This window comes from Syzygium oleosum, unplaced genomic scaffold (genome assembly GCF_021117445.2).
Source record: "Syzygium oleosum isolate NSW1041296 unplaced genomic scaffold, Sole_v2.1 Sole_v2.05, whole genome shotgun sequence".
NCBI lineage: Eukaryota > Viridiplantae > Streptophyta > Magnoliopsida > Myrtales > Myrtaceae > Syzygium > Syzygium oleosum.
The window spans coordinates 2,974,437-3,000,643 of NW_026607489.1; the positions used below are offsets into that span (position 1 = coordinate 2,974,437).

General features: G+C 40.2%; 2 protein-coding genes across 2 annotated transcripts; both read right to left on the reverse strand.

Moving 5' to 3' along the window:
• Nucleotides 1–10,704: 10,704 nt before the first annotated feature.
• Nucleotides 10,705–20,202, reverse strand: LOC115680893 (phosphatidate phosphatase PAH2-like). The gene is made up of 13 exons (XM_030604734.2): nucleotides 18,657–20,202; nucleotides 18,231–18,403; nucleotides 17,402–17,896; nucleotides 17,214–17,287; nucleotides 16,240–16,324; nucleotides 15,832–15,918; nucleotides 15,607–15,679; nucleotides 14,623–14,666; nucleotides 13,966–14,094; nucleotides 13,783–13,890; nucleotides 11,442–11,599; nucleotides 11,209–11,362; nucleotides 10,705–11,072 (listed from the first exon to the last, which is right to left on the reverse strand). The coding sequence occupies exons 1-11, from the start codon at nucleotides 19,516–19,518 to the stop codon at nucleotides 11,543–11,545; spliced, it is 2,187 nt and encodes a 728-aa protein (XP_030460594.1). The 5' UTR covers nucleotides 19,519–20,202; the 3' UTR covers nucleotides 10,705–11,072; nucleotides 11,209–11,362; nucleotides 11,442–11,542.
• A 4,533-nt stretch (nucleotides 20,203–24,735) lies between these two features.
• LOC115680797 (cytosolic sulfotransferase 15-like) lies at nucleotides 24,736–26,159 on the reverse strand. Its single transcript, XM_030604633.2, has one exon. It carries the CDS (start codon nucleotides 26,067–26,069, stop codon nucleotides 25,059–25,061), a length of 1,011 nt encoding a protein of 336 aa, XP_030460493.1. The 5' UTR covers nucleotides 26,070–26,159; the 3' UTR covers nucleotides 24,736–25,058.
• Nucleotides 26,160–26,207: the final 48 nt, after the last annotated feature.

Genomic DNA, 26,207 nt, shown 5'->3' on the forward strand with positions numbered 1-26,207 from the left:
TAATACTCAATAATCAAAGGGATAAATAAATTGCAATGAAAAGGAGAAATTACTTATCTCAAAGCAACGAAAGCATCTACAATGTTAACTAGAAAAATACATACTCAATATAAATACGGTTTTTAATTAGCACGCAATTCCACTCAAATCTTTTTTAGGGCTTTCTCTTATTTAAATGAAAACCAATGCTAAAATGTAATGCACGTAATGCAGTTACTCTAAATGCCATGACATACAAATTATATCTATTCTAATGTGGCATGCAATTTAATTAAATGACCTAACACGTAATTTCTAATGACGTCCATGCGTGTTATGGATTAGGAAATAATCCTAATTTGCGTCATCCTAAAATTCTTCATAATATGCATTAGATAACGAACCATTCTAAATTAGGTAACACAAAATGTAATTCAAATCGGGATGAGAACAATTACCTAATTTGACGATTATGTTTCCAAATTCGAATTGATGGAGATTGTGCGGAGGCCCGCGCTGGCACCGGCTGGCTTGGGAATCACGATGATGCTCGGCCTCTAGTTGTTATTTGATGGCTGGCCGTCTTGCTGGCTGCTCAAGGATGGTGCTTAGGCCAGTAAGTCTCGGTATTGCCAACGAGGGCTGCTCGCAACGGTGGGGTTCTCAGTGTGACGGTCGGATGGGCTACGGGCAAAGTTATGTCGCCGGAAAACCTGCAAAACGGAGAGCGACACCCTTCTGCTTGGTAGAGGATCAGCGACAGCAGGAAGAGCAGCTCATCATCGCGGTTCAATGAGCAGACGTCGTGGCTTGGGGCTGGATCAGCAGGTCAGGGTATGGCAGGTGTTGTGGTGCAGCGACGATGCAGGACAGTGGGTTGCGTCGTGGGTGTAGAGACCTCTCGATACAGCGGCAGCGGGAACTACGGATTGTCAAGGCTATCTCTTGCAATGAGATCTCGCCGGAAAAAAAAAACCTGCAAAAAGTATCGAGGGCTGTGGAAATTCGTTTAGGGAGTTAGCCAGTGTTGCAGGTGTCGCCAAACATTGGCGGAGCTGCTATGGATGTTTGATCTGCTGAACTCCAACGGACGATCGAGACTGTGGCGGTGGCTCGTGGGGTGTTGAGCCAACGACAGCAAACACCATTGAAGTGTTGGGCCGCGGGACTTCGTTGACAGGGGCCGTCTCAGCGACAAGCAAGGCCTTTTCTCTCTTTGCGCGTGTGGTCTTCGTGGGTGTGCGATGAGCGTCCAGAATCTCTTTCTTCAAGATTTGTAACTTATCCAAGGCTTTGACTTTGCAGAGCGTGCACTTTGTGAATGGATCCTGGAAAAGAGAGAAAAAAAAACTATAGTGGGATGTAAATACCTTGATGTTGAATCGACCTCCCCTCCAATTTTTTCCTCCTCAAGAACATGTATTACCCTCAAATCCTTACCTCCCACTGATTCATCCATTGACATTATCTTGTGTTCTTTGGCAATCTAAAAAAGGGGAGGAAATCAAGGAATCACACATAGAGATGTTGGAGCACTTCCTCGACCGAGCAAGCATCATCTTCATTCACACTGCTCCAAGATATTCTCTTGCTTTTATGCTCAAGATTAACGCATATAAAAGGAGGATCGTGAAAAGAGAAGGGAGACACAGAAAAAGCAAAAAACGAAAGAGCACTGTATTACCCACCAGTTCTCTCACACCATTGCCTCATTATACTAGGCGTTCCTGTGACCTCACGACACTGTTGCCTACTGGACATGTTGCTGCATTCAGCGATTCACTAATTTGCTCTGTGAAGACATCACTGTTCCTCTTAAGTGGCTGCCCTCACGCGGTCGTCGTCTTACCCATACCCACACGCCATTTATCCCCTGCAGCAGGCTGCGCTTCACCGGGCCCTCACCACCAATGAGCGCAGACGATTCAACCCTCCTCAATTCCTCGACGACTTTCCGACGGTATCCACAAAGCCCAGCCATTCCAGGCGGTCCTTTTCCAGTGTGCCCAGCAAATTCCTGCTGTGTATCCTCAAGCTCCCATCCTTCTCCGCAGCTTAGACGCCCCAGCCTCATCGTCATCCCTGCCCGGCCACCCGTTGCTCTGGCGGCCGTGCATAGACTCCTAATAATCATTCTATTGGAAAGGCAGCTGTGATCTGCTTTTATTTAGGCCGTTTACTTAGGAAGTTTTGTGTGCACATCTTTTATTACTTTTTATTGTGTGATCCTTGTATTTTTAGTAGTTTAGCCTAATTAGGAGTTTGTTTGATAGTTGTATCTTCTTGTATATATGTTACGTTTCTGTGGCAATGAAGAACAGAATTCTCATTCCAAAATTCCTCAGTTCTTTTACATGGTATCAGAGCCATGGCTGATGGAAAAAAAGATGAGGAGAGTTCTGGAGCGGACAAGAAAACCTTTAGTCCTTACACACTGAATTCGAATGACAACCCGGGTAACCTGATTACCCAAGTTCAGTTGAAGGGCGAGAATTATGAAGAATGGGCGCGAGCTATGCGGACTGCACTACGAGCCAAGAAGAAATATGGTTTTATTGATGGATCTGTCAAGCAACCAGCAGATGATTCACTGGAACTTGAAGATTGGTGGACGGTTAATTCCATGTTGGTTTCTTGGGTGTTTAATACCATTGAACCGACACTTCGCTCGACTATCTCTCACATGGAGAATGTGAAAGATCTGTGGGAGGATATCAAGTAGAGATTTTCGATTGGGAATGGTACACGGATGCAGCAACTAAGATCGGATTTGGCCAATTGTAGGCAGGATGGTCAACCCATTGTGTCCTATTTCGGTAAACTCAAAACCTTGTGGGATGAAATAAATAACTATGATCAGATACCAGTGTGTGTTTGTACAGGTTGCAGATGCGATCTTACCATTGTATTGGAAAGAAAGCGTGAAGAAGAGAGAGTTCATCAGTTTTTGATGGGCTTAGATGAAGAAGGATATGGAACAGTGCGCGCTAATATTTTGAGCACTGAACCTTTGCCTAATCTGAATCGTGTCTATGCTATGGTTGTTCAGCAAGAGCGAGTGCGAACTATGACACGAACCAAGGATGAAAGAGGCAATCCCATGAGTTTTGCAATCCGGGCAGGTGGTCAAAATTCAAGGGGGGATAAAGATAAAATCCCGTTTTGTTCTAATTGCAACCGAGAGGGACATGATGCTGAAAGTTGTTTCCAGCTGATAGGATATCCAGAATGGTGGGGTAATAGACCACGTGGAACCTTTGCTGGACAAGGTAGTGGTCAAAAGCGTGGTAATAGAGGTGGACGAAACAAGGGAGGAGGTGCTCGTGCCAACGTCTCACAGGCAACTGGAGTTGATGGTGGGCGAGGAGTTGTGATGGATTCAGATCGAAAGGGTCTTAGTGGATTGAATGATGAGCAGTGGGCGACTTTGCTAGGAATGTTAAGTTCTCATCAGAATGGTGCCCATGAGAGGTTGATAGGTAAGCAGAGTATTTTTCCTTGGATTATTGACACAGGAGCTTCCCACCATATGACAGGAACGTTGGCATTTTTGAGAGAATTGCGTGACATTATGCCATGCTCAGTCGAATTACTTGATGGAGAAAAGACCATGGCAGTGAAAGAAGGAACTGTGTTGCTTGGAGGAGACTTGAAATTGCGACGAGTTCTTTTTGTGCCCAATTTGAAATGCAATCTGATTTCTGTATCACAACTTCTTAATGATTCAAATTTGGTTATCCAACTCACTAACAAAATATGTGCTATACAGGACCTAAATTCGAGGAACCTGATTAGAGCGGGTGAGCAACGCGAGGGGCTTTACTTTCTCAAGGGAGTGACTTCGGTACATGCTTGCAAGGTGGATGATATGGAATCCTTTGAACTTTGGCATAAAAGAATGGGTCATCCTTCTTCTAAGGTGGTGGCGTTAATTCCAGAAGCTGGCAAAATGGTTAGGAAAACCAATAAAACTTGTGAGGTTTGTTTTAGAGCAAAACAAACAAGAGAGATCTTCTTTTCTAGTGACAATAAAGCTAAAGATTGTTTTGAATTGATGCATTGTGATTTGTGGGGACCTTATAGAGTCCCAGCTTCATGTGGAGCAATTTATTTCTTGACAATTGTTGATGATTACTCTCGTGCTGTGTGGATATATTTGCTGAATGGAAAAAATGAAGTGGCCTGTGTTCTTAGGAAATTTGTTGCGATGGTTAAATGCCAATTTGAGAAAAATGTGAAAATCGTTAGAAGTGATAACGGAAGTGAATTTTTGTGTTTGAAAGAATATTTTGATGAACATGGGATGTTGCATCAAACTTCTTGTGTTGGAACACCTCAACAAAATGGCCGAGTGGAAAGAAAGCATCGCCATATCCTTAATATTGCAAGAGCTTTGCGTTTCCAAGCAAATTTACCCATAGAATTTTGGGGAGAATGTGTACTCGCATCTGGGTATTTGATTAACAGGACTCCATCTATATTATTGAATGGTAAAACCCCATATGAGATTATCTTTGGCCAACCTCCTTCTTACAAATATATTCGGATTTTTGGTTGTTTGTGCTATGCGCATAATCAGAATCGGGATAAAGATAAATTTGCTAGTAGAAGTCGTCGGTGTATTTTTGTTGGTTATCCGTTGGGAAAGAAAGGGTGGAGATTGTATGATTTAGAAGCTGATGAATACTTTGTATCAAGAGATGTAGTGTTTGCTGAAACGGAATTTCCATATGCTGATGAGAAAACAGTAAGTGATAAACTCATTAAAAATAGAGTTATGGAGTTGGGTGATGAAGTTGATGATTTAAAAAGTGACTTGAGGGAGGAATTGATCCACACAAACAATGAGGACGTGGAAAGAAGTGAAGTCGTCGCCGAAAGTGTAGATAGAGAAAATGAAGTGAATCATGAAATGGAGGAATTGATCCACACAAACAATGAGGACGTGGAAAGAAGTGAAGTCGTCGAAGAGTAGCTAGGAAGGGGACAAAGGGTCAAGCAACCTTCTGTTCGTTTGAAAGATTATGTGACAAACGCCATCAGAATAAGCCCCTCGACATGCTCATCTACCCAATCTGATTCCTCAGGTATGCCTTATTCTATAGCACGTTATGTGAGTTATGAAAAATTTTCTGCGCAACACCGGTGTTTCTTGGCAGCAATTACTGCAGGACATGAACCAAACTCTTATGCGGAAGCGATTAAAGATGAACGGTGGAGAGAGGCCACGAGTAAAGAAATACAGGCTTTAAAAGATAATGGCACATGGACAGTCGAAAATTTGCCGCCTGGAAAGAAAGCAATTGAGAGCAAGTGGGTGTATAAAATTAAGTATAATTCTGATGGAAGTGTTGAACGATACAAGGCGCGATTGGTGATACTGGGAAATAATCAAGTTGAAGGCATAGATTATCAGGAGACTTTTACTCCTACGTCAAAAATGTGCACTGTACGCACCTTTCTTGCCGTTGCGGCTGCAAAGAATTGGGAACTTCATCAGATGGACGTTCAAAATGCTTTCTTACATGGCGATTTAGAGGAAGAGGTTTACATGAAGATGCCACCTGGCTTTACCTCTCAATCATCAGGGAAGGTATGCAAACTCCGGAAATCTCTATACGGTTTGCGGCAAGCACCTAGATGTTGGTTTGCGAAATTGGCTGCATCTTTGAAAGTTATGGATTTCAACAATCATATTCAGATTACTCCTTGTTCACTTTTCGAGTTGGGACTGTTCAATTGAATGTGCTTATTTATGTTGATGATCTCATTATCTCCGGTAATGATATTTCCGCTGTGCAAAAGTTCAAGAACTATTTGAGTCGTTGTTTTCATATGAAAGACTTGGGGAAGCTGAAATTTTTCTTGGGGATTGAAGTGGCGAGAAACTCGGATGGTATTTTCTTGTGTCAACGTAAGTATGCGTTGGATGTGATTTCTGAGGTCGGATTACTGGGTTCCAAGCCAGCTAAAACTCCTCTTGAACAAAATCACAAGCTAGCCCTTACTGAGAGCGATGATGTAGACAACCCTGCTCAGTATAGGCGCCTAGTGGGTCGGCTTATTTATCTAACAATAACTCGACCTGAATTATCTTACTGTGTGCATATTCTTGCACAGTTCATGCAGCGGCCAAAGAAAGCTCATTGGGAGGCAGCTGTGAGAGTTCTGCGTTATCTGAAAGGAAATCCAGGTCAGGTATTATGTTGCGTGCCAATTGTGACCTGAAATTGTCTGCTTACTGCGATTCTGACTGGGCTAGTTGTCCTTTGACGAGACGATCTTTGACTGGTTACTTTGTTCTTTTGGGAGAATCTCCTATCTCGTGGAAGACTAAGAAGCAACAGACAGTGTCTTGCTCATCCGCTGAAGCGGAATACAGGTCTATGACTACTACAGTTTGTGAACTTAAGTGGTTGAAAGGATTATTGGATTCTCTTGGTGTGGCACATTCTCAACCTATGCACTTGTATTGCGACAATCAGGCAGCTTTACATATAGCCGCCAATCCTGTCTATCATGAATGTACCAAGCATATTGAAGTGGACTGTCATTTTATTCGTAATGAGATACTTAATGGTAACATTCAAACAGATTACGTACGTAGTTCAATGCAGCCAGCTGATATCTTCAAGAAGGCGTTGGGAAAGGATCAATTTAACTTTATTCTTCGTAAGTTGGGCATTCGAGATCCCCATGCTCCAACTTGAGGGGGGGTATTGGAAAGGCAGCTGTGATCTGCTTTTATTTAGGCCGTTTACTTAGGAAGTTTTGTGTGCACATCTTTTATTACTTTTTATTGTGTGATCCTTGTACTTTTAGTAGTTTAGCCTAATTAGGAGTTTGTTTGATAGCTGTATCTTCTTGTATATATGTTACGTTTCTGTGGCAATGAAGAACAGAATTCTCATTCCAAAATTCCTCAGTTCTTTTACATTCCCCATGAGTTCTTCTTTGACGCCACTCCTACTGGTCACCTCAGTCCCATCTATTGTAATTATGCGTTAATGGATCATGTATGTGAGCAAAACGAGACATGTCTCTTCAATTCACATGTTGTATCTATTAAGTTTATGAATATCTTCAGTTCAAAAATATCTTCGGTACATGTATTTGTTAAGTTCATGTGTCTTTTCAGTTTCTATGTGTTTAGTTCATGTCCATTCAAACTCTATAAATGGAATTGAGCTATTCTTGATAGTTGAGAGTCATTCTGAATGAAAATTCTTCTTTAGAAAGTCATCCTTTAAGTGTGTCGATTTTGAGAGGTGTTCAACGAAGTCCTGTTTGTATAATGCTAATAAAAATAGGTTCGATGTGCTATATCTTAGGAAGCATAGTTGCCTTAAGGAGATTCGGTTAGTCATACCTTACCTCTTGTATAATTTTGTTACAATTTTTATAGCAATTTTGCTAGTCTATACTTGGGATGTATTGGTGTACTCTTCACTTGTTGAAAAGATTCATTTAATATATTTACTCATTGGCTTGGTCATAGTTAATTTGTTATTACTATGTCAGAGTTATTATTTCTGTTTAAACTTTCTGATCACAACAAATAGTAACGTTTTGCGTGTTTTTCCAACAATCTTAGGGCAATTAGGCTGATTGCTTGTTGAGGTTATCAGAAAATCAAGACAGCTGATAACAAACTAGTATCCATTAATGTCCAGGATGTTTCTGGAGACGTTCCTTTGGTTGATTCGACCGCTGTTGTTGGAGTGGTTCATACCTCGAGGCCTGGTTATGTGGCAACAAATGCTGCAGACCTTTGGGCCAAGACCATCTATGGTGGTATGGGTACTAGTTGCATGACTGATGTACCTGGGACTATTTTTCATAATAGTATAGGCCAAATGGCATATGGTTCCATTTCTGGAAGGATGGTTCAACAGAACTCTAAAGGAGATTTGGATGTCGAGTTCACTCACACGAGCTTGTAACCCTAGTGGAGGCAACAAGGTGATGGGACATGGGCTCAGATCCAATGGTTTGAGCAAGTCATGGCTCTTTACTGGCACGCCCATTCCAAGCCGGAAGTCTCAAGGGCGAAGGCTTGGAGCTCGTGTGCACTAGAACGAAAGGCTCGAACTTTGTGTGCACTAGAGTAGAGGTCTCGAGGGTGAAGGCTTGGACTTTGTGTGCACTAAAGCAGAAGGCTCTTGGGTGAAGGCTTGGACTTCGTGTGTACTAGAGCGGAGAGCTCAAAGGCGAAAAACTCTCGCAATCAGCAGTGGAAGGACAACGGGTCAGTGCTGCTCAGGCCTGCCCTACTAAATCAAGAAGGTTACCATCCTACAAATTTTGAAAATGTGTGCGTGCCTAGCCAAGGTGGCGATACCTCCTCCTAAACAAACTCGATTGGGATCTAAAACGGTGGATTACATATTCATCGCTTATGCTCAAAATAGCAGCGCATACAGATTTTTGGTTCACAAATATGAAAATGTGGAAATCTATGCCAATGGAAGATTTCAAGGTCAAATGACAAGAACACAAAGTGTGTAGACTTGTCAAATCATTGTATGGACTTAAACAAGCTCCTAAATAATGGCATGAGAAGTTTGACCGTGTGATGATCCAAAATGGGTATAGAATCAATGAGTGTGACAACTTACTAAAGGATGTGGAGTTTTGAACTTAATAAGTTAAATTGAGCCCGCATGATTAATTTGATCTTAAATTAAAGAGGTTTTGAGCTTGGTAATAAGCCCATAGAGCTAATGTGGCCGAGAATCGACCTCATTAATCAAATTAAAACCAGCTATTCTCTATAAATACATTGTCACAATTGAAGGGAGGGGTGCCAGACAATTGAGATACTCAGCCACAAGAGACGAAAAAGAGAAGAGAGACTACAGAGAAAGGGTAGAGAGTAGGGGTAAGCATCGGTCCAGGGTTGACCCTAGACCAGCCCAACCCGGTCGATCATCCAGTTCCTAGGGGGTTTGGGTTGGTCCTTGGTCCTGGGATCCCTGGACCCCGCACTGTATGGGTTGGTCCTCAGTCTTGGGAGTTTAAGGTTGGTCCAACCCGGACCAAACCTATATATATTTATATATAATACATATTATACATTTTATGCTTTTATCTACTCTAAACCCTATCATCTCCTCCTTTGTTCTCTTCTTTCTTATGCAGTTCAGTTGGCCGTGTAAATAGAAAGTCCCAGCTCTACTTCAACAAAAAAAAATAGAAACCCTCTTCGCTCATCTTTGCCTCGCTCACCCACCTTGCTTGGCTTGCCTATGTTCGCTCGCCTCACCGCTTGCCTCTCTTTGCTTGCCTCACTTGCCTTGCCGCTCACCTCTGTTCACTCGCCTCTCCGCTCACCTTGCTCACCTTATGAGTGCAGCTCAGTTGGACAAATATACTTTGTTAAGTATTAATTATGTTTGTTGTTTATTTTTTTAGGTGTTCCGAAGTTGAAGCGATCATTTAAGAATGAACAAGATATGAAGTTATATAACTCATGGTTTATATTGCGTATTTTGAACTTCTTATGGTTTAATCGTATGACACGTGTCCGTGGCCATGTCTCACGGTGTGCCAATTGCCTATGGTCTCGAGGAAACAAGGACATATGTATGAATTATCAGTCAAAACTTCTATATGACGTTCTTGATATATATACTTAGCGTATGGAATTCACTATAGATAAAATTCTTGTGATTCTCATGAATCCGGCCCCAATTCAGACCAAAAACTGAGTTAATGCCCAGTGGATCAAATGACAACTGACGTATCAATAGATTACGGTTTTGATGCCAACTACCTTCCATCGGAAAAGTTTTGACCCATTCATTAGTTTATCATGAAGAAGATAACTTCATCGCCTTTATGCTATATTCAAGCCCATCACCACAAACACGTTTCACTTTCGAAGAGATTTTTATTCTTCTGCTTATGGTGGCTGAATGTGACTAGCATACGAGTATAAAAAGCCTGCACAACTCTTTCACCCTGTAGCATTTTGTTATTCCTCTAACTAACATACAAAGATCTAAAACACTTTGCTGCATCGACAATGGCGATCAAAACTCGAGGCATCGCGGACGGTAATTTAAATTGTGTGATGTGCATGAAGGAGTTCAAGAAGTGGTTGAAAAGATTTGACGCCAACAATGACGGGAGAATGAGCAAGGAGGAGCTCCGGGACGCCATCCGGGTCACCAGCGGATGGTTCTCTGGGTGGAAGAGCAGCAACGTGGTGCGTACAGCGGACGCCGCGATGGTTTCGTTGACAAGAATGAGATCAACAACATTGTGGACTTTGCAGAGAAACATCTCAGCGTGAAAATTGTAGCCTTTTAAGTCCTCTGCTTGAAGGCTGACGTAATAATATCTAAAATGGTTGAGCTCTCTTGTTTGATATAGAAGCTTGTATGCTCAAGTCTAGTTGTTTGAGCATACGCCAATTGCACTTATGTTTGTATCGAAATATCCCTTATGAGTAACCACTACGGTTACAAAAAATTTGCAATCAAGCAAAGAGAAGGCTAACTATGGTCTTAACCGTCGAACCACCCCATCCCATTCAGATTTCCAAATTTTAGCGGAACTGATTAAGTTTGAGTCATCTGATCAAGCACCAGAAGCTAGCCAAATGAATGACAACGTTGAACAAAACTAGCCATTAGAAATTCTTGGCTCGTTCGGTTAGCGTTCAACCCCAATAAAGTTCGATATGCACCTTGGATTGTTTAAATCAAGAGAAATACGATATCAATGCTTTTGCACACAGAAGAAATTGTCTTACACAGAACTTACCACTTTTAGGTGCTCATATTTGAAGATCTCAACAACGATAGGGCCAAACGTGAATGTTGAACTAGTGAGGCTTAACTACTGACATAAGTACATCCTAAGCGTGCATGAATGGAATGCTGAGTCTCAAAAGGGAACTTACCCCTTGGACACGATTAGATCAGATAGGTCATTGAAAAGTCCACGACAGTGAATAGAGGATATCGAAATGAACCTCAGTCAGGCGAAAGCAGCTATCAATCAAAATGACAAACCCGTGAATGGCTGCATGTAACACAGACGTGCAGCTCTTTTCCAGCAACTTTTGACGTGTGTATCCTGCAGTTCTGAAAATACAAACTGAAACGTGACTATTGCTAATATACCAATCCAAATTCAGAATTAAAACCCACTCCATATTTCTTTTTCGTTTTTTTTTTTACGTCTTAAGTCTGTGTCTAGAGAGGGGCGTGAAAAACTTACATGATTATTCACATGAGCGAAGCTGAAAGCTCTGAGACGGAAGTATACTATAGAGGTAACTGCCAGATAGGGTGCCACATAAACTGATCTTCGCTGTGATTCATCTTATAACTGCCATTTCGGGTTGATTCTTGATTTTCCATTTCTTATTATACTGAAATTGCTGAACATTTCAGACTGTATAAGAATCAGTATCATTCCATATATCACAGGGTTAAACTTCAGTAAACAACCTGAACTTCCACCGTAGTTCCTGAGATAAAAATTGCTGGAGTTCAACAATGAGATGGCTAACATCAGATGGATCTGCCTCTAAAATGCATGGAACACCACTTCATATGTCAATAGCAGGAGAAGGCAGCTTCCAAAAGTTCCATGAGTTATAGTCTTCCTGGAACCAAAACAGAATGGAAATATGTGAGTCGCACCACAGGAAATGACAGATTATGTCGAATGGTTAACTACCTTCGCAGACTTGAGCCTATATAATCTGTGGTGTATGGTCCAGTCAACTTTTGGTGTCAAATGGTCATTCTTCCTAAAAAATTCATTAATGCTGTTGAGAGTAAATGCTCTGTTCTATTGTGGAAAGGGAAGGCTGCTAATTTACATGGTGCAAAGGTAGCTCGGTCTGTTCTATGTACTCCTAAATGTGAGGGGGATTGGGGCTTCGAAATGCAGTCTTAACATGCTTTGGAGCTTGCCGCTTAGAATCAGGTTCCCTATGGATTGCTTGGATCCATAGTCATCTCCTGAATAAAGGAAGTATATAGAAAGCAGAGGCTCAATCTAATTGTAGCAATGCCAGGAGAAAGATACAAAAACCAAGAGTATCCTTAAATCTCATGTGGAATATATTGTGGGAGATGGGAAATCTATCTCTTTGTGGTTTGATAGATGGTATCCATTTGGAGCTCTAATGGATAAAATAACTACTAGAACTATCTATGATTCTTCCCTCCAAAAGTCAGCTAAATTTGCAGATGTTATACATGCAAGAGAGTGGTGTTGACTAGCCGCGAGAAGGGAAAGACTTTTGATATTCAAGCTGCTATATGTGGAAAGTTGTTCCCAAATCCTGATGCTTCAGATAAAGTTCTTTTCCTGGGATCTAAAGATGGGAAATTCACTAATCTTGAGGCTTGGAATCTAATTTGTCAACATGGACTTAAAGTAAACTGGCACAGTTTGTTTGGTTTAAATAAAGCATAACTAAGCATGGCTTTACAGTATGGCTGACTCTGTTGAATAGACATCAAACATTTGATAGGTTGAAGAAGTGTGATATTGAATGTGTCCAGTGCCAAAAAAAAGAAAAAGAAAAAGCAGAGTCCAGGCAACGTTTGTTTTCCAGTGTTCAATTTCTAGTCAACTTCGGAAGCAAGTTTTGAAACTGTTGAATAAGATAGGCCTGCAGCTGATTGGAATGTGGAGTACCCTTGGGATTTGAAGGAAATAAAAGGCAGATTTCTGAAGGTGAAACTTCTCAAATTGGAAGGGAAGGCTTCAATCTACGATTTTGTATGGAGAGGAATCGAGTTTTGCATGAGCAGTTAATCCCCGTTTTGATCAAGTCATGGTGGATTTCACTTTCGCAGTTTAAATTGCTCTTGAATCTCTAGTGCATGATGGCAAGAAGCAGGAGCAGCTGTCTACTGAAGTAGCGGATATCTGTAGAAATTTGAGAGTTGTTATGCATTGAGCTCTGTAGGATTCATCTCTGTCGTTAGGAGCTAGTGTAGATTTTCAAATTTCACTTTTGTTGGTCTCAGTAGTTGGACTGATAATTTTACTCTGTTTCTCTAGGCCTTGTAACTGGTTGAGTAGGTCAAAGTTGTCTTTGTCGGCCTGGGATTGTAAGGGATGTTGTTTGCCCTCTCTTTGGTATATATAAAATTTATTGAATTACCGAAAAGAAAAAGAAATTGACTTAAGAAAGGAGAAAGTTGGGCAAAGGAAAATATATTTACTTAAAATATACAGATCATAGGCTCAGTTCACTTTAATAATCAATACCAAAGTAAAAGTAAAAAGAAAACTTCATTGCAATAATTTGTTTTTTTGGGCCAAAGATAGGAAATTCTTGGTTCACAAAAAACTTTTGGAGGCTAAACTGTTTGACTTCTCCGTCTTTAAAGATTCCTCGTGGAATATAGCCTTGTATTAGTTCACCAAAGGCATGTCCATGTTTGCAAACATGGATCTCTTACTAAAATTCAACTCCAGTTGACTAACCAGACAAAAGTCGATCTCATTTTCTTTCAGTCAGAGTTCAGTGTTCAATTGAAACAAAAAGTGCAAATGGGTTCTGGGTGGAAATCAAAGGGCAATCAAATTAATATTCTATATCTAGATATGTTATGCCCAAAATCTTTTCCCTCATGCACATAATTTTGCATATTGTATACATATATAAGTCAAACAGAAAAAAAAAAAAAGTGGATAACTATCTCCAGTGAAGCTGTGTGTACGTAGTGCTCGAAAGGGTAAGCTAACTGAAGCTCTTCTCCTTTCAGTTGCTGGTTTATAGAGTCCGAAACTATAAGTAAAGCAAATAGAGTTACAGAAGCAAACCTGCTCACATGAGGACCGTGAGGTCATCGGTGGAAACATGCCATTAACAAGAGCATGAATAGATGTATATGACTTTGTGTTAATATGACGGTTCACGGCAACCTCACCCTGCAAATCAGATTCATCAAAGAAAATAATGCTATACTGCCATGAGATTTCACTTTAGCTTAGTCATTGACTCACCTTGGGGTTGATTATGAAAATTTTTCCTTTTGGTATTCCAACTTTGAGGTAACTGATTTCATCAGTGTCTCTGTTTCCAAAACCAGCATAGAAAGGATTGCAATCTGAGGGAAATAATGACTTGATATCCTAGAAAGTATTGGAGGAAAAGCAATGAAGCACAGAGTCAGAATAGACTAATAGAAAATCAGCTGTTTTCTCAATCAAACAAATGATCTGCATTTTTATAGTTACTGGTTTATGGGAAGTCACAGACAAATGTTCTGATAAGTAAATGTCAAACGAAGAATGAAGAAAGATTCCTCATAGTACTCGTTTCATATGCTGAAGGAAGAATGAAGAAAGACTCTTCTCCACTCGTGATGTAAATGAGAAAGACCTCAAAAAGAAATTCAGAATGAACAACTACTATGTACATTGTTTTTACACCATAAAAAGTTTACAAGAAGAACCATAATCACAACATAAGACATGCTTGTACGTGTTCACACGCACACGCACACACCAACTTGCGAAGAGAGGAAGCATGATAATGTGTCGAACTTCTGAACGGGCTAATGACAGCAAACAAATTTCAAATGCATAGAACAGAGTATTGCAACAAGCATTATGCACAGATAAATTGTATACTTCAACATGAAACTGGGAGGAACTAACCTCTAAGCATGCTATCTTAAATTCATGAGGACATCTCCTCACAACTGGAAAAAACAGGGAAATCACGTGAATTAGGAAACACGAAGCAGATAGAAGATATGATAATGTTAGATGAGCATCATTCAAATCAGTTATGCTGGTGATCTCGACAGAAGGAGATACAGGGAATGAGTTCATAGTTAATGGTTGCACAGCTGGAAGGCCAAGTTGCAGGACTGTCTTTGCTTGGATTGTGAAGAAACAATTGTGCAGGTGATAGCTAGAATGCTATTCATCTAAGAATCAGATGTTCCCTAAGAGAGATCAAAGCAAACTGACATCAGATGATATTATGTTCGTGGAATTATTTCTCAAAGAGATAAGCGAAGAAGAAAATTGGTACTGCAAATAATCCAACTGACGTGGCAATGAATCCTCTTCCTCTAATCTCAAGCATGTCTTGGACTTGATTGGCTTGTGTAGTGTTGTGTAATACCCTTATGGTGTGTGGAGAAGGTTGAGTGAGTTCTGTTGTTTTTGGGAATTTGATGAAGTTCAAGTTGAAGGGGAGATTTTTTTTTAATGACTTGTATAATTGGTGGACCTCCGCCTAAATTGTGACCCAGTTTGACATTTATCTTAGTTAGGTTATTTGAATACTCTATCTTGGGCTTTGTGAGACGTCTCTCTTTAACTGTTTCTGTTATATGAAGCATGAGCAAAAGGCTGAATTTTCAAAGCCAAGTTTTTGTAAGAGTTCTTTAACTTCATGTAATTCAATTTGCAATGAATTTTCATCCTCCTTTGGCAGTGGATGCCTTCCAGTGGCCGAAAGACAAAAATTTGTCCGTCGTTTCTCTACTTGCCACACATCTTCACTTGTGTTGCCTCTTTTTGTTCACTGGTTTTGCATGTCACGCAAGATTTTCCGTACTCCATAAGGTAACCTCAAGAGAGCACACCTATTTCAACAACTAAGCATAATTATGCATAGGAGCAAGATACCTTCTCGAAATAAAGAAGGAAAAATCCCATCAGGAGATATAACAACAGGTCCATCTGGTAAGGCATTGCCATCCTGAAATAGAAAGAACTCAAATTTAAGGAAGATATAACTGGCGAGAGAAGAAGAGGCACCACAGGGGTCAGGTGGCAGGGAAACTTAGTGACAAATATGTTCGACAGATCAACCTTAGGTGGGAAATTAGGAACAAAATTACATTGAAATACCTGTTTGAGGTTGAATAGAAATTGCCTAGTCAGATAAGCCTGAGAAATGGAACGCGCACTGAGGAAAAGCAATTGATATCCATTTTCCTGAAAGGAAGAACAAGGTAGGTCCGTGAAAGGTAAAATCAGATGACTTGTCCTATCATTGCTATCAATTTATGCGAAATATAGGTCTAATCTTTCGGTATGTAGGCCTGCTTGGTGTCATAATCAGTAGTACACATCATCAAGCCTATGCCTTGAAATGAACTTTTCAAGACAGTAGCATCGTATCAAAATTCTGGACTAAGGTGCCGCCAGACATTCTAAGAACTATATTGACTTCCAAAATTCTAAGATAGAAGCAACTTCATAGCTTCCTTGAAAGTAAAACCTAATTCACAAGAAAGGGTAAAAAGTGCAGCAAACCTTAATAGCCGAAAAGAGACGTGCAACACCTATATGTGACCAATCTACCCCAACCAAAGGCATGAACTGCCCTAAAACATCAGACCTGTTAAAATTGAAACTACGACCAGTGAGATAAGATCAATCTTGAAAAATGTCTACTTCAAGACAAAATCAAAATAAATAAAAACTTTGAGATCACTGTTGGTATGAAAAGATATGATCATGTTGCGAAAGCCGAGGTGTCAGCCTCAAGTCAAGACCCAAAACTCAATCTGCTGAAATTGGTTATGAACAAGAAAAGCTATGACATATATATTTAAGCTCCAGCATATTCAACTTTTAGCCAAGGGAACTAAATCATTATAAGAGGGCAATCCATGCTCCAACACATGTTAATCGGGCGAAAGCGCACTCATTTACTTTGATCACAGTTTGGAAATATAATTATAGTGACACTCATCAAAGATGTTCTATTGATCAAGTGTTATGGCGCCGGTAAGTCAAAGATCGTCTGTTTGACAGGTAAAAGAGGCTAGTTGGCAAACTAATGAGACTGACTTATCTGATGACACCAGAAAAACAATATGTTACAGGTTCCTGTTGGTCCAGGAGAAACTGTAAAGGGCATGAGCATTACTACCCAAATGGTATAAGGTGGACGTAAGACAAGGGGCTAATTGTGAGAGTGTGTTGGCTTGCATCTAGTTAAGTTCAAGTCCCAGACCAAACTAACAACAAAACGTAACAGTTTAATTCATGTCGTTTGGGGCGTGATCATGGAATTTATGCAAAAGGTCTTATCGCTCGTCCAAAATTAGACATTCGAATTGTCTTCTAAAACTAAGAAATAGCACCAGAATAAACAGTCTAAATGTCTGTATAGCCTACAATCATGAAATTAAGTCGAGTGAGTGAGCAGATGAACCAAAGAAATGTGAAATAGTAAACAGCCCACATAGTCCTTTTATATTATAAGGTTATAGTGGCCTTACTTGGTAATGGTGCCATCAACATCGGAAATAATAATACGATCATTCCATTTCCATAAATAGATTTTGCAATCAACCTGTTCAATTGTCCAATGTTAGTTGTAATGGAGAAAGATTGCTTTCTTCCTAGAGAAGGAATTGAAAGAATTCTCTAGGCCTAGTGTTCAAAAGTGTCAAGGCACAAAAGTAACCTGCTGCTTCCCTAGCATTGCTGTGGAGAAGGTGAAGGTAATCGTGTTACTCCCTTCCCTCAAATGCAACGATGCCACCTGTTCAGATGTTGGGGTCTTTGCCCTGAACATCTTTTTTCTATACTTCGGCTTGGGTAAAGTATGATCTCTATCTATACCATTAAAAATCCTTGAAGCATGCTCAGCATCCAGTCCGCTCAAAAGAAATTCTCCAGTTGAATTATCTTCTGGTGGAAAACTGGGGGTTTTTGTCAGAAGAAAACCACAATATGACCCGTTGGTATTGTCCACAGTCTCCGAACTGAGTTGGAACTTGCTTGTTTCATTAGTAGAACTATTTTGACCTGCTTGGCTAATTCTGCCGCTGATAATGGAGAAGCTACAGATGTTTGGTGATCCTGATTGCTTGACAGAACCATATGTAATGCTATTGTCAACTGGATCAAATGTTTCCTGTATTGTGACAGTATCTCCATGGCGCATCCCCATAAATTCCTGCATGGAGGAATTAGGCGCAGCTAGATCATTCTTCTAGTTGTTTTCTTGAACTACCCAATCATGCAATATACAGTGGATTAATTTGAAATTGAACTCGAAATTGCACTTATGCACAAGTATCTTGAAAATGATCAACCAAAATCTTCTAAACTATAGAATGAAGCTGACAGAAGTTGAAAGAAAAGCATCATTAGTCTAGTAAAACCACAAAATTGTTTTCCCTGGTGCTGGCAGCATTATCCTGACATTCATTGACATTATGGAGGATACCATATCCAAGTATCATTTATGGACTAAACTCCCTTAATAAAAGACTTCAGAAGAAAGTTACCTCAACAATGCTATTGTTATTTATCAGTACTGCTTCCGGATGGACATCCCAGGTTTCTCTGCTATCATGGTGCAATATTTCTTTGGATGGCTCACTAGAGGCACATAAGTTCTCCAAAGTCTCAACAGTGAAGGAATGAACTCCATAGGTTTGCTCCTTGGATATATGACTGCCTGGTTGATTAACATACTTTCATTAAGACATCTTGATGCAAACTCTACTAGTCACTTACTTTGAGTTTAAGCTTTACTTGAAATACTAAGTACATAAGATGGAAAAAGAAAAAGGGAAAAAGGTTCGACAGTTACAGCCATGCTTGCAGGCTTGCAGCATTATCGTCGAACACCCAATATCCTTTGATTTTTTTAATCTGTTTTTAATAGTACATCACAGCGTTCATCCAAAGTACTCAGTCTTACATCTTACCTCCAGTGGATGTAGCAATGCCCTCTGCGGTGCCATTCAAATATGAAAGCTTTCCATTAGCACATTGGACAATGAAGTCCGTTTTTTCAACAGGCTGCACACTCATGTTGCAAGAAGTAGCTTCCTCATGCGATGGGCCATCCGTTAAACTGCTTTTCGGTTTACTATGGACAGGGGACTCCTTGCAGATTGGCTCCTCATCCACATTAACAATATTACTGTCAAAAGTATCAGGAGTAAATGCAGGAGAATATGTTTTCCTGAACTTGAAAGAGGCAAAATTTGTCGACCAATTCAACTCAAGAAGTTGAGCTGCAATCTCTGCGCGCTCTAATGAGCCTCTCCTTATGACACCAACACCGACCTCTTGTTTACTGGGACCATCAGTCGTCATCGATCTGCATCCTGAAACAAGCCCAGAAGCTCGCAATCGGCGAGAACTACTTCTGGCCATAGTGCTCTCATTTCCTGCATCACTCAAAATAGACCCATTAGAATCAAAACTGCGACTTCCCGACCTCACCCGTGAATGCCCTCTCCTCTCTCCACCCAAAGGAAATTTCTCATATGATTCCCCTTCTTCTTCGTCTGCTTCCTTGAGGAAGTAGGCTTCTCCTTTATGGTTCAGATACATGTGGAAGTCCGCCTCAACCCCATTGACGCATATTTTGACAATCTTCTCTTTTGTCTTCAAAACCCCTTGGAATTTCCCAAGGCGGACGTACCAAGGAGAGGTTTTGAAAGTACCATCAGGCTGTTCGACTACGATTATGTCCACTGCTCCACTGAACGGATGGAAGGGGCCAGAAACAATGTACACCCCTTTCGATAGGTACCTGCCTATACTCCCCACAGCTCGCATCTCCCAAGCTCTTATATCTTGCTATTCAATAGGCCATATGAACTTTGAATCTCGATACCAGCTAACCAACTATGTAAGGATCGCATAGCTGACGCGAGGCTTCATTTCCTTCAGGACAATGGCCTTGTGAGCATATGCAAATCTCCGACTACAGCTAACAAAACCTTCATCACCCGTTCAGAACAGGACCGGCAAAATCCGCATAAGTAAGTTTCTAATCTCAGTCAAACCGCGAAACCTTCCACACGAAATCAAACAGATAATACACCTTTATTTCGATAAACCAGACAAATCATGGAGGAGCCGACCAGACGCTAGACTCATCAACGAGCTCAAGAAGACATCATGTTCTGAGGAACAATAAAATTGGAGACCTATGATGACGACGCTTCCTCTCTAAAACCATTCAAAAGCAATTTGCTACACCCCAAGAACTCGTGCATCCGATGTTGCACGTAAAACAAGACGAACCAAGATGATGAGAGAGGCGTCTAATGAATTTGCGGGTCGATCCGTGGAGAGAGATGAAGAAATCTTGCCCGGAAAAGAGGGGGGCAACCCGGGCGTTCTTCATCAATCTACATCATTGGGGAGGCGCACCAAAACACATACACACGCAGTGAGAGAATATTCCCGCGGGACCGTTCGCCTCTCAACGGTTTTCTTGCGACACGCGAGCTCAGAAGTCTTAGAAAATGGCGGGGTTTTAGGGGTCAAACATGTGTACGAGACACACGTATCCTAAAATGGTCTTTAGTGTTCGGCCCAAAACTTACGAAATTTTTGTCAATCAAGTCCTTGAACTTTTAATTTATGCAATCTGACTCCAAATCTTGTTAATTGAAGCGAAGATATCTATCCGAGCTCACGAGAGTTTGACGTGAATTTTTTTTTTTTTTGGTCCACTATGGACTATAAGCTAATTTGTGAAACTAAAAATCTTGAAGATGAAGATTGTGACCCAACATCGAGCAGTAAGATTTATCAATATGAATACTGCACTTGCACTTGAGCTTTTAACGTTAAGACTTTTGTCGGTTCCAAAATACACCCGCCTTAAAATTTACTAAATTTGCAGCTAGAGGAACGTGATTAAAAAATATTATCCAAGTTTAGGAATTTAATTGGAGAAATTTAGAGACTTGATTAGAAAAATTGCATATCTTTAGATATAGAAAAGTAAAATTTCATCACAAGGTAAAAGTTTCAGTCCATCTATTGGGAAAAAAAATAAAAATAAAAAAATAAAAAAGAAGATAAAGGACAGCACCAAAGAATTTTTAGAAAACAATTGCATAAGGTCTCTTTCCTACAATAGAACAATAATGTGTTTTGTCATTGCCTAAGGTCTTATCATTTCCATCTTGGTTTCTTTCATCATCCCCATAGATGCATTAAATGATGGGAAAATGACACGCACATTCCCTAAATTTTGGCACAGTGTGCAATTTGATCCCTCAACTTTTAATTTGTTTAATATAGTCTATAAACTTTAACTTAATATTTAATTTGATCCCCATAGATGCATTGAATGATCTTGAGAGGAAATATAAATGCTATCAAATTGTATCTCTGAATTTCCTACTGTAACCTCATCTGCTCACGGCGACAGAGAAAAGGACAACATTTCCTTTCTTAGAGTACCAAAAGGTTAACATTGATAAAGATACTCTTAATTCTATTTTCAGCTCTTCAGATTATCGAGATTTACAATTTAGTAGTTAAATTGAAAGATTGTTCAATCGGTCATAAACATATTGTACAAATGTCACTATTGTCCTAAACTTTTTTATTTTACCAATTTAGTGCTAAATCTTTGCATGAAAATTACAATGTAGTCATTTCGGTCAAGTTTCGCCTGAAATAGTGGCCAGAAGGGCTACATTAGAATGTCGAGCAAAAAGTTTAGGACTAAATTGACAAAATGGAAAAGTTTATAACTAAATTGGCATTCATACAATATGTTTAGAACTAATTGGACAATTCTCGTACTTAAATTTCAGCAGCTACTTTTCAATTTTACCTAACAAAACCCGAGTGTACCTATTGCATCGATGGTAGAAATCGTATACCCAACCGAACCGAAGAAATTTGACATATATTGATTTGTCCATTTGCTGGTTCCGTTTCATGCAAGGAAAGTTTGGAGTACAATGATTCGGTTCGGCATCTGTCGATCCAAAATGTAACCCAAAATTGAAAGACTTACTACTTTCCCTTTCAATTCGTTTTAACTAACTCGATTAAAGAAAACATAAGGGAATCGTTAATCTGGCGTGCATTGATATAAAGAATTGATTAGCATGTACATTGCAGTTATGCCGTCGCATTTACAAATATAGACCATTAGGGCCAGCCAAGCATTAATAGTTTCTGTTTAATGTAATCTCAAAAAGAGGGGGCTAGCGACTTGGGAATTTAATCTTTTATATTAAATACGACCCGTTATTGGAAGATCTAAAATAATCTCTAGAGGTTGCCGATTGTATAGTTGATTTCGATGAATCTCCATTGATGGAAGACAACAAAGTAGTTGAAGCTGAAGACCCTTTAATCGAACTCGACATCAGCAACGAAGAGCAATATCGACCGATTTATGTTAGTGGATTATTGGATGAAGATATCTTAGTTCAATAATAAAGCATAAGAGGTCTTAGTTCAATAATAAAGCATAAGAGGTTGTTTCGCATGGGATTATCGTGAAATGCCAAGTTTATGAAGGGATATGGTGGAACATAAACTTCCAATAAGAAAGGGATTTGAACCGCATGAGCAAGCTCTAGGCGTTTTGCTCCATAGGTGATTTCAAAGGTGAAGGAAGAAATTGAGCATCTGCTCAAGGGAGGATTTATAAAAACTGGTCGTTATGTTTTGAATGGCTATCTCATATAAGTAACGTGAAAAAAGAAAATGAGAAGTTGAGAGTCTGCATTTACTTTAGGAACTTTAACACAGCAACTCCAAAAACGAGTATCATATGCCAATAGCCGATATGATGGTCGATTCAGCATCAAGCAATGAGATGTTATCCTTGATGGATGGCCATTTAGGGTACAATCAAATTTTCATAGCCGAGGAAGATGTGCCTAAGACAACTCTAAGGTGCCCAAGAGCAATTGGTACGTCTGAATGGATAACGAAGTCATTTAGATTGAAGAATGCTGGAGCTACATTTCAAAGGGCAATAAACTTCATCTTCCATGACATAATTGGCAAGTTTATGGAAGCCTACATCAATGACATGTTCGTTAAATATGATAAGATAAGTTTCTATCTTGAACAAGCATTTATTATGATGAAATAATATCAATTGACAACGGATCCCCTTAAATGAGTTTTTGGAGTAAAAGCTGATAATTTTCTTGTGTTTTTAGTTAATCAAAGAGGAATTGCAATCGATAGAAATAACACCGAAGCCATTCTAGAATTACCCAGACCGACGAGTAAAAAACAGTTACAAATTGTGATAGAAAATATCAATTTTTTACGTCAGGTTATTGTTAACTTGTCAGGAAAAATGATGGGAGGGGGATTGCGGAGGGCGTGGAGGAGAGTGCGGGTCCTGGCGAAGATGGACGCCTGAGACGCCATTGATGGGAGCTCGAAGGAGGAGGAGGAGGAGGAAGACGACCACGACGACGGGACAACATTAAGGAAGACATTCGGGTACTAATTCCTTGCTTCGGCTCTTATCAAGAATCACTACCGTTAATCAACCACGAGTTTTTATCTTTCGAACGTAGATTAATAAATGCCCCCCCTGTTTTCCTCGTTTGGATTTTTCTCAGATTTCTTTTTGCTGCTTGAGGCGGTGTTGTGGGTGGCTTGATTTGGTATTAAGTTTGAGTTTTTGCATCGTCTGCTTCTTCGAAGCTTGTTCTGATGATGTGGGGTTTTTGAATTTGTATGGGAATTTTGAGCTTCATTGGAGGTACGGTTCTCTGATGGCCTGGAATACCCAGAAAACACATGAAGTGCCGACCTGTGTAAATATTACCGGTTTTGAAGCTTTGAGCTCGAGCGGTCGCCATAGTCGACAACTACGACGAAACGCCTGGAGGTCCAGGCAACAATGGGCAGCGACGGACGAGCTCCGGAAGAGCTTCGGCCGAGTGAGAAGGTAATGATCAGTAACTTTGAAGACGATGAACAGTGCAATTTTTCTTGGGGAAGACGATGAACAGTGATTTTGGACGAAATTGTAACGGAACGTAGATGTGTCACAAAGTGTATAATTTGTGATTTTTTATGTCACAAAAAAAATTTTGGGTTACATGTGTCACAATGGGCATAGTTTGGGGTTTTTAGTGTCACAAAAAAAAGTTTGAAGTAAATGTGTCATAAATGGTATAGTTTGGGATTTTTGGTGGTATTAATCCATATTTCTAAAAGGAGTTGTTTATTTAGCATGTTGGTAGAAAAAAAAATAGAAGCTGGTAATTCAATAGAAAAGTTGATAAATTACACAATCGTGAGCAACTCAAATGACAACTAGTAAAACGAAACTTGTTGGTAGTCTAATAATAGAAATGCTGGTAAGTCACACAAATAAAGATTGGTAAATTCGTATAAGAGTTGGTAAATTAGAAAGTTGATAAATGATGAAAAAAATTGATGAATCTAGAAAATATCAAATGAGCGGTGGCAAGTAACTCGATTAGTATGTCACGTATACAAAGATGAGTAAATTAATATAAGAGTTGATAAATATAAGGGGTAGATAAGAAAAACAAATAAAAGTTGGTAGGAGATAACAAGCTTGTAAATTATCAAAAAAAGTTTGCAATTCAATAAAAGTGTTGGTAAATTATCAAGAAATTACAAGAAAATTAGGTGATCGATATTTCCAACAGTTTTTTCACACAAACATTTTCAAATATTTACCAGCATGGAAAAAAAATCCAATTCTTTTTAAATAGATCAGTAGAACCGTCCTTACTCATATAATGCGATTTTTGTTTGTCAAATATTCGTAGTTTTTCGTTGGTCGATGTTGTGATTTTGGGACACAAGACATAGAGATCAGCAATTTCAATATTAAGATTGCATATCAGAAAAGTTTTAATTGAACAAAAGAATGCGATTGATCAGCATCCCCTACTTGTCTGGTCTTTAGCCCAGAGAAAGTCAGGATTTCTTTAGTGCAATTGAGAATGATTCTTTTTCTTTCTCTACACTAACCAAATAATGAGGAGAAGCACGACATGAGAAGCTGACTGCGAAAACCATTCGATTTAGCTTTCATTTATTTCTACTTATATACATAGAGAAAGAAGGGGTCGAAAGCAATCAACATGTTCAACATGTGTTGAACTGCAACCCAAAAGGGCTCATCTTCTCTTGCATGATGCTATTGAGGCGATCCACCATAGGAGGAGTGAGATGGTTAACCCAATCACCCAGCTCGCCTTTCCTAATAAACTTCTCTTCTCAATCTTGAGTTTTCTACACTACACCAAAAAGGAGGATTGCATATCATTCCATTATTAATTTCGTCTATTTCTAATGACACACATCGAGAAAGTGAAATTAATTAACACTCAACGTGTTTTGAACTCCAATCCAAAGGGGCTCATCTTCTCTTGCATGATGCTATTGAGGCGATCCACCATGGAAGGAGTGAGATGGTTAACCCAATCACCCACCTCGCCTTTCCTGAAAAAGCTTCTATTCTCAATCTTCCTATTCTTAGCTGATAGTATGCCGGATTTGTTGACCTTCAGGTCCTTGAGGGTCTTTAAGCTACACATTTTGGCTATCTCTTCAATCATACCTCCCTCCTCTTCCTCCTCAGTGAAGGGAAGACCCACAAACTCGGCCACCTTCTTCAGCTGCTCTTCAACATCTTCCTTCAAGTCCTCATACTTGAGGAACAACACCTTGTGTGGCCTCTCCAAGCTCTCCTTCCAATAGCCCATAATTTGATCCCAAAAGGGCCCGAACGCTATTTTCCCTTGGCAATAGATCTCGAAATGTTCTTCCAAGGACCACTTTGGCTGGTCATTCAACTGCGCAATCTCGAGGTTGAAGTGCCAAGACGAAACCACAGCGTCTAATGGGTTTCGGCAGATGTAAATGATTCGGCAGTCCGACTGCTTGATGCACTCCGGCAACGATGGGTAATGGATGTGCGTTTGGAATAGCCTCGGCTCTGCCAGGCTGTCAAGGTTGGGCCTCGGGTTGCTTTTGTACACTTGGAACTCGAAGCCAGGGACGAGGACATGGGGGTTCGAAGTGAGCAAGGGTGTGTTGGAGATGCCGAAGCGGGAACGGTTAACGATGGAGAACACTAAGGCCTTTAGCCAGGTGGTCCCTGATTTGGGCTGAGAGGCCAGGACAATGTCCTTGTGTTTGGCTTGGAAGTGCCGCTGAAACGCGATCACGTTGGGAAGCACTTGGGTTGGGCACCAGAAGTTTTGGTAGAGGGAATGGAAAGGATGAACCACGCCTTTCCTTTGGGGCAGTGAAGCAATTAGTTCGTCAATGGCCTCCTGGTCATGTTCTTCACTGCCTACTATGGCGGACTGCGAAGAAAATTGCTGGTGTGCCATTGATGTTTGAGTAAGAATCGAAACAAGCAGATGATTGCGACGCACTAATCTTTTTGCAGCTAGTGGGTGTTAGTTTTCCATTTCTTGGTCACTGCTTTATATAGGCGAAGAGTGACCATAGACCCCAAACTATTCCGG